The sequence below is a fragment of the Penaeus monodon genome, chromosome 3 (genome assembly GCF_015228065.2).
Source record: "Penaeus monodon isolate SGIC_2016 chromosome 3, NSTDA_Pmon_1, whole genome shotgun sequence".
Lineage (NCBI taxonomy): Eukaryota > Metazoa > Arthropoda > Malacostraca > Decapoda > Penaeidae > Penaeus > Penaeus monodon.
The window spans coordinates 3,219,660-3,227,159 of record NC_051388.1 but is presented as its reverse complement, the minus strand read 5'-3'; the positions used below and the strand labels follow the sequence as shown (position 1 = coordinate 3,227,159).

At 38.9% G+C, this 7,500-nt stretch overlaps 1 protein-coding gene across 2 annotated transcripts in view; it reads left to right on the top strand.

Annotated features, from left to right (window-relative positions):
• Positions 1-7,500, top strand: part of LOC119590551 — a 12,504-nt gene that overhangs the window by 3,308 nt on the left and 1,696 nt on the right. The window contains exons 2-6 of one of the 2 annotated variants that reach the window (XM_037939212.1): positions 642-776; positions 1,230-1,448; positions 2,927-3,157; positions 3,799-4,041; positions 5,739-5,866. In XM_037939212.1, coding sequence (XP_037795140.1) covers positions 642-776; positions 1,230-1,448; positions 2,927-3,157; positions 3,799-4,041; positions 5,739-5,866 — 956 coding nt within the window. The remainder of the gene's footprint in view (positions 1-641; positions 777-1,229; positions 1,449-2,926; positions 3,158-3,798; positions 4,042-5,738; positions 5,867-7,500) is intronic. The other variant, XM_037939221.1, reaches the window with a different exon arrangement.

Genomic DNA, 7,500 nt, shown 5'->3' with positions numbered 1-7,500 from the left:
AGATGTCGCATCACACCTGTTTTATTTTATTTTTGAGCATATTCTTACCATCGTCATCATCATGAAGGTGATCATCATCATTACCATATTCATCCTCATGATCCTTAAAATCCTCATCCTCATCATTATTACCATCGTCATATTCATCATTAACATCATCACCACCATCATAACACCTACCACCCTTTCCTAACATCATCGTCATCGTCATCATTATCCTCCTCATCATCATCGTCATCGCCATCGTCAACATCATCATCATCGTCATCGTCATCATCATTACCATCATCATCATTATCATATTCACCACTACCACCATCATCATCATCACCCCTAACACCATCATCATCATCACCACCACCACCATCATCATCATCATCATCATCATCATCATCATCATCATCATCATCATCATCATCATCATCATCATCATCATCATCATCATCATCATCACCACCAACACAACCACCACCACCACCAACAAACCACCACCAACATAACCACCACCATCATATATCTCCCTCTCCCTCTCTACCACATTTCCAAACAACCCTTTATTACTTTCCTACCACAAACCACCTTCACTCAACTCAGCAGTACCTCGACTTAACACTCACACACTCCTCTATACTGTTCTGCAGGAGAATAATAGGATTTACTACGTCAGAGCACCTTTTTACTTCAAGATGACCCTCCTGTTGGCTGCAGTCTCCGTGTTTCTTTTCTCCCAGCTTTCCTTTCATGACGTGAAAACTGCCCTTAATTGGACAAGACAGGTAAGTGTGGTTTTACAGATTCTTTTTTTTTTCGTGTGTGTGTGTGAGGGAGGGAACGAGGAGTATTCTTGGGTGTAAATTACAGATTTTTTTTCGTGTGTGTGTGAGGGGGGGGGGATTCCTGGGTGTAAATGGAGTGGTAGGAAGATAGGTTAGTGGGTGAGTAATAGTAATGATAATGATTGGTGATGACAATGATAATTACAATGGTCATTGTAGGAAATATGGTAATAATAGTGATAATAACAACAATGATAAAATCAGTGATAATAATGATAATAATAACAATGATAAAATCAGTGATAATAATGATAATAATATCAATGATAATAATAACATTAGCATTGAAAGCAGTAATAATATAACAAGAAAAGTGATAATAGCGATAATAAAACAATAATAACGATAATCCCAACAAAAAGAACAAGAACACATTCTCCTTCGACCCGACAGATTCACGACGACCACGCCCCTTGGTGGGACGGTAGCCTCTGCCCCTGCAACGATACCCGTTGCATACGTCAACGCTCCTTCCCCTCAGACATGGAGGGCGTGGGCGGGAGCTGTGGGCGAAGGGCGTGGGCGGCAGGAGGGGGACAGCGCGTCATAACCTACTCTCTGTTTGGAAACTTGACGAAATACTGGAATGGCTTGGGAGATATACTCGTTACCGTGAGTAGTGTTGCCTTGGGTTGATTCTTGTGTCTGTTTGTTTGTTTGTTTGTTGTGTTGCGCGCGCGCGTGTGTGTGATTGCGTGTGTGTTTGTATTTGTGTATATATTTATGTGTGTGTGATTGCGTTCGTGTGTGTGTGTGTGTGTGTGTGTGTGTGTGTGTGTGTGTGTGTGTGTGTGTGTGTTTATGTGTGTGTGTGTTTGTGCTTGTTTGTGTGTGTGTGTGTGAGTTTGTTTATGTGTATGTGTGTCTGTACATACGTGAGATGTATGCTTGGAAGCGTAGACACGTATATATATGTGGACATGAATTTGCAGCGTTCTGAGAAAGTAATTTTTTTTTCTCACACACCATCATGGATTGGTTTAAGGTTGATAAGTTATAGTGATGATGATGATGTCGACGGTGGTGGTGATGATTATGATGATGGTGGTGGTGATGGTGATGATGATAATGATGGTGATGAGGATGATGGTGATGGAATGATGGTGATGATAATGATGATCGTAATGATGACGTTAATGTTGATAAAATAGTTGCCTTTATGATTGATGAAAATGATGACAGTGAAGATAATGACAACCGAACTATATGATTTTAATGTTGACGATAGAGCTCTCATACTCTGATAAATGTATTGATAATGATTACAATATCCTATAATCCTGATAATAATGATACAACCGATACTATCATCATCAACAATAATGAAACCATATTGATAATGACAGTGGTAATATAAAATGGAAAAAACACCAGTAATAATATATCGATTAAAATATCTACACAATATATTAGCAAATCTGGCAACACGGTATGCAATAATGATAATAATAACAATGTACTTTAATACAGGTAGAACCATTCCGTTGGCAACTGCCGGCTAAGCCCCGCCCCTTCACCCTTATTATCCTTATTTTTTATGATTATTGTTTTACAATTATTATTATTTTTTTACCATTGTCATTATTGAACTATTAGGAATATATATATATATATATATATATATATATATATATATTTGTTTATTTATTTATATTTATATATACTAAAAAATCGTATAAAAGGGGTGGAGGTGATGACGTCATCGGGTTTAACCAATGAGAGTGCGCTATTAGTTATCAGATATACCTAGATTCATAATTATTTGTATAATTTACTCTATATTGTTACAGTCACCAGAAGTAAAACAAAAATTCCTCTCTTTTATTCATGATAACGAAGTGTACCATGCCATAAACAGCCATCATCAGAATTTTCCAGGAAAAATAATCAATTTAAATATAACGTACCTAGTTATCAATGACAATATCAATAATAATGATCATAGTAAAAAAGAAAAAAAAAATAATGGCAATAATGACAATCATAAAAACAACAAAAACAAAAGCGTCCGATTTTCACTCCGATATCACAACCACAACCACATATATAACAACCACAACAACAATCACAACCTCTCAATATACCCACAGACCAAACAACTCTACCCAGGGTGGAACGTATGGCTGTACACCATACCCAGTGGGCGTGAGAGCATCCTCTGCCCTCTCATGCACGCCCACCCTCATCTCTACATCTGTGACGTCACCAATCTTCCCCCGCCCCTTGGCAACGTCACGGAGGTTAATCCAAGCATGTGGCGGTTTCTGGCAATGGGCGACGACATGCTGTCTGCCATGGCTGTGAGGGATACGGACAGTAAGGTATTTTCTTCGGTTTTATGTTTTTTTTTTTGGGGTGGGGGGTGGGGGTAGGGACGTGTTTGTTTTTTTGGAAGTTGGTGGTGTCTTGTCTTTTGTTTCTTTTATTTTATGTATTTATTTATCTAGTTGTTTATTGAGTTAAGTGCTTATATATGTATATCTTCTTCTTATTATTATTATTAATATTAATGATAATATTATTATTATTATTATAATTATCATTAATATTACTGTTATTATTGTTGGTATTGTTTTTTTTATTATTATTATTATTATTATTATTTTTTTTTTTTTTTTTTTAAAGACTTATCGACCCTGTATATATATACATATATATATATATATTTGTATGTGTGTGTGTGTTACCTACCTACACAGATCCTTTCTCTAATTAATACTTATATTGTTCTTCTCCCTCCTTTCCTCTCTCCTTCTCCTCCTCCCTCTCCCTCCCCTCTCCTCCCCTCCCCCTTCTCCTCCCTCCCTCTCCTTCCTCCTCCCTCCCTCTCCTCCCTCTCCCTCCTCCCTCCTCCCTTCCTCCCTCCTCCTCTCCCTCTCCCCTTCCCTCCTCCCTCCCTCTCCCTCTCCCTCTCCCTCCCTCCTTCCCTCTCCTCCCTCCTCCCCTCCCTCCCTCCCTCCAGATCACCGAACGGGAATCCTGTGCCGTGGCGGAATGGCTGACATGCAACACCAGTTTCCACGTGATGCGCGACCACCCTTTCCACGCCTCGCCCGTCCTTGCGGGGCTCTGGGGCGCTCGCTGGGACCTGGAGGGGAGGAACGGCTCTGCCCTGTCGCCGGGGGCCTTCAGGGCTCTCAGGGACGCGATGAGGACGAGGGGAAAGAAGCCGCACTCGCGGGAGCAGGATCAGCGGGTTCTTGGAGTGAGTATCTCTTCTCTCTGTCTCTCTCTTCTCTATTCTCTTCTCTCTCTCGCATTCTCTCTCTTCTCTCTCTCTCTTTCATTCTCTCTCTCTCTCTCTCTCTTCTCCTCAAAAAAGTAATAGATACATAAGGTAATGAACAGGAAAGCCTAAATAAGAAATGAAATATCTTTCTAGTCATCTTTGTGTACATTTTCATCATCGTCATCGTCATATATCTTTCTAGTCATCTTCATCTCATCAACATCATACATAATCATCATCATCATCATCATCATTACAGATATGTTCATAACAACGATCATCGATCATCACCATTATCATAATCAAAGTGTGATCCAATTTTAAACAATTCGTCATCGGTTACCATCATCATCACAAAAATCATGCATCATAATCCTCTCATATCATCATCAATCTTATCATCATATCATCATCTCATCATTACACATTATTATGTACTATAACAACATCATTCTCATACACCATTATCAAAACAAAGTAGGATCCGAATTTTTAAAAACAAAATTTCGTTTGGTTTACCACGTATCATAAAAAAAAGTGAAAATTGGGCCTTCTGAATAATATCAATTTTATTTACATCTGGCAAATTATCAATACACATTGATTAGATAATACACTTGCTCTGAAACTTAAAAGAGATTTAAAAAAAAATGTCTGGCAACACTTGCAGGTCTATTAATGTGTGTAAAAAATATGAATTGGAGGAACAAGAATATCCCGAGAACCTTTTCTTTTATCTATCTCTTTCTTTATTTTATTTTCTCTCTTTATCTCTCTCTCTCTCTCTCTCTTTATTTATCATCCTCACCTCTCTCTCTCTCTCTCTCTCTCTCTCTCTCTCTCTCTCTCTCTCTCTCTCTCTCTCTCTCTCTCTCTCTCTCTCTCTCCTCTCTCTCTCTCTCTCTCTCTCTCTTCTCTCTCTCCATTCTTCTCATCCATATCTCTCGTTCTCTTAAACCTTCTCTGTTTCTCTTCTCTCGTTGTCCTCTCTAATAATATCAGTCTTCTATCTTACTTGGCAATTATCTCCTCTTCTCACTGCTCTGATCTAATAAGTTTTAATCAATATATATGACATCGTCATCACGTAGTCTACTAATGTGTGTCATCGTCTCATCTTCTCATCTCTCTCATCTTACCTTTTTTATCTACCATTATCATCATTCTCGTATCATCTCATTTTTTATAACCAATTCTCTCTTTACATTCTTCTCTAATTCATTTTATTCTACTTCTATCATCCATTATTAGTATACACTCTCTGACTTAGTTTAAAACTCATTAGTCTCTATGTTAACTCCTCTCTCTCTCTCTCCCCTCTCTCTCTCTCTCTCTCTCTCTCTCTCTCTCTCTCTCTCTCTCTTCTCTCTCTCTTATTTATCACCCCCTCTCTCTCTCTCTCTCTCTCTCTCTCTCTCTCTCTCTCTCTCTCTCTCTCTCTCTCTCTCTCTCTCTCTCTCTCTCTCTCTCTCTCTCTCTATCTCTCTCTCTTATTTATCGCCCCACCTCTCTCTTTCTCTCTCATATCCCCCTCTTCCTCCTCTCTCTTTCTCTCATCCACCTCTTCCTCCTCCCTCTCCCTCCTCTTCCTCACCACCACCACCACCTCACCATCCCCCTCCTCTTCCTCACCACCCCCCTCCCTCCTCTCTCACACTCCTCCCCCACTGCAGAAAGTGCTGTGGCCAGTCATGACAAGCAACCTGACGTCCCATGATAGTTTCAAATGCAAGGTGTTTCCAGCTGGGACGAGACCTTTTCCAACGAGGCGTGAGCACAGCCTGTACGTAGGGAACAGAGAGTGAGTAATGAGCACGGCCTGTACGTGGGGAACAGAGAGTGAGTAATGAGCACAGCCTGTACGTGGGGAACAGAGAGTGAGTAATGAGCACAGCCTGTACGTAGGGAACAGAGAGTGAGTAATAAACACGGCCTGTACGCAGGGAACAGAGAGTGAGTAATGAGCACAGCCTGTACGTGGGGAACAGAGAGTGAGTAATGAGCACAGCCTGTACGTGGGGAACAGAGAGTGAGTAATGAGCACAGCCTGTACGTGGGGAACAGAGAGTGAGTAATGAGCACAGCCTGTACGTGGGAACAGAGAGTGAGTAATGAGCACAGCCTGTACGTAGGGAACAGAGAGTGAGTAATGAGCACAGCCTGTACGTGGGGAACAGAGAGTGAGTAATGAGCACGGCCTGTACGTGGGGAACAGAGAGTGAGTAATGAGCACAGCCTGTACGTAGGGAACAGAGAGTGAGTAATGAGCACAGCCTGTATGTGGGGAACAGAGAGTGAGTAATGAGCACGGCCTGTACGTAGGGAACAGAGAGTGAGTAATGAGCACAGCCTGTACGTGGGGAACAGAGAGTGAGTAATGAGCACAGCCTGTACGTAGGGAACAGAGAGTGAGTAATGAGCACAGCCTGTATGTGGGGAACAGAGAGTGAGTAATGAGCACGGCCCGTACGTAGGGAACAGAGAGTGAGTAATGAGCACAGCCTGTACGTAGGGAACAGAGAGCGAGTAACTGCTGTGATTATCTGTGGGGAGGTTGGTAGAGATGGTTAATGAAGGAGTTGTTGTCGGTAAAATGTTAATTATGATTATTGACGATTTTTTTTTGTATCGTCAAGTTGTTAATTATGATTATTGAGTAGTTGTTATCGGTAAGTTGTAAATTATGATTATGAAGGATTTTTCAAGTAGTTAATTATTATTATGAAATTCTTATCGTTAATTAGATAATCATGATTATGGAGGAGTTCTTATCGTTAATTACTTAATTATGATTAATAAGGAGCTCTTATCGTTTTACTTAATTATGATTCTCAAGTTGTTATTATCGTTAAGCTAATTATGAGTATTAAGATATTATTAGATGATAGTAGTTCATTATGATAATTAAGCTGTTTTTATCATTAAGTAGTTAATTACGATCATTAAGTTACTATTATTAGTTGATGTAGTAGCAGTTAATTATGGCAAAGTAGGAATTAATTACGATTATTAAGAAGGAACTGATTATGATTATAGGTAGAATTAATGATGGTTATTAAGTAGTAATAACTACTGGTAATATGATAATTAATTATGATTATAAAATAGTGATTATGTATAATTATACAGTGATTAATTATAGTTTCTATAACTGTGAATTCTCAAATCATCTAGTAATGGTAATGAATTATGAATAATAAGTAGGGATTAATCATAATTATCAGTGATTAATTATGATTATTAAGTAGAAATTGAATAAAATTACCATAATCACCTATAATGGTTGTTAGCATCATGTCTCAAATTTGCATAAAATTCTCATATCACGGAGTTTTTTTTTTTTTTTTTCTTTTCTTTTCTTTTCTTTTTTTTCTTTCTTTTTTTTTTCTTTTCTTTCTTTCTTTTATTTATTTATTTTATTTTTTTAATAATGAA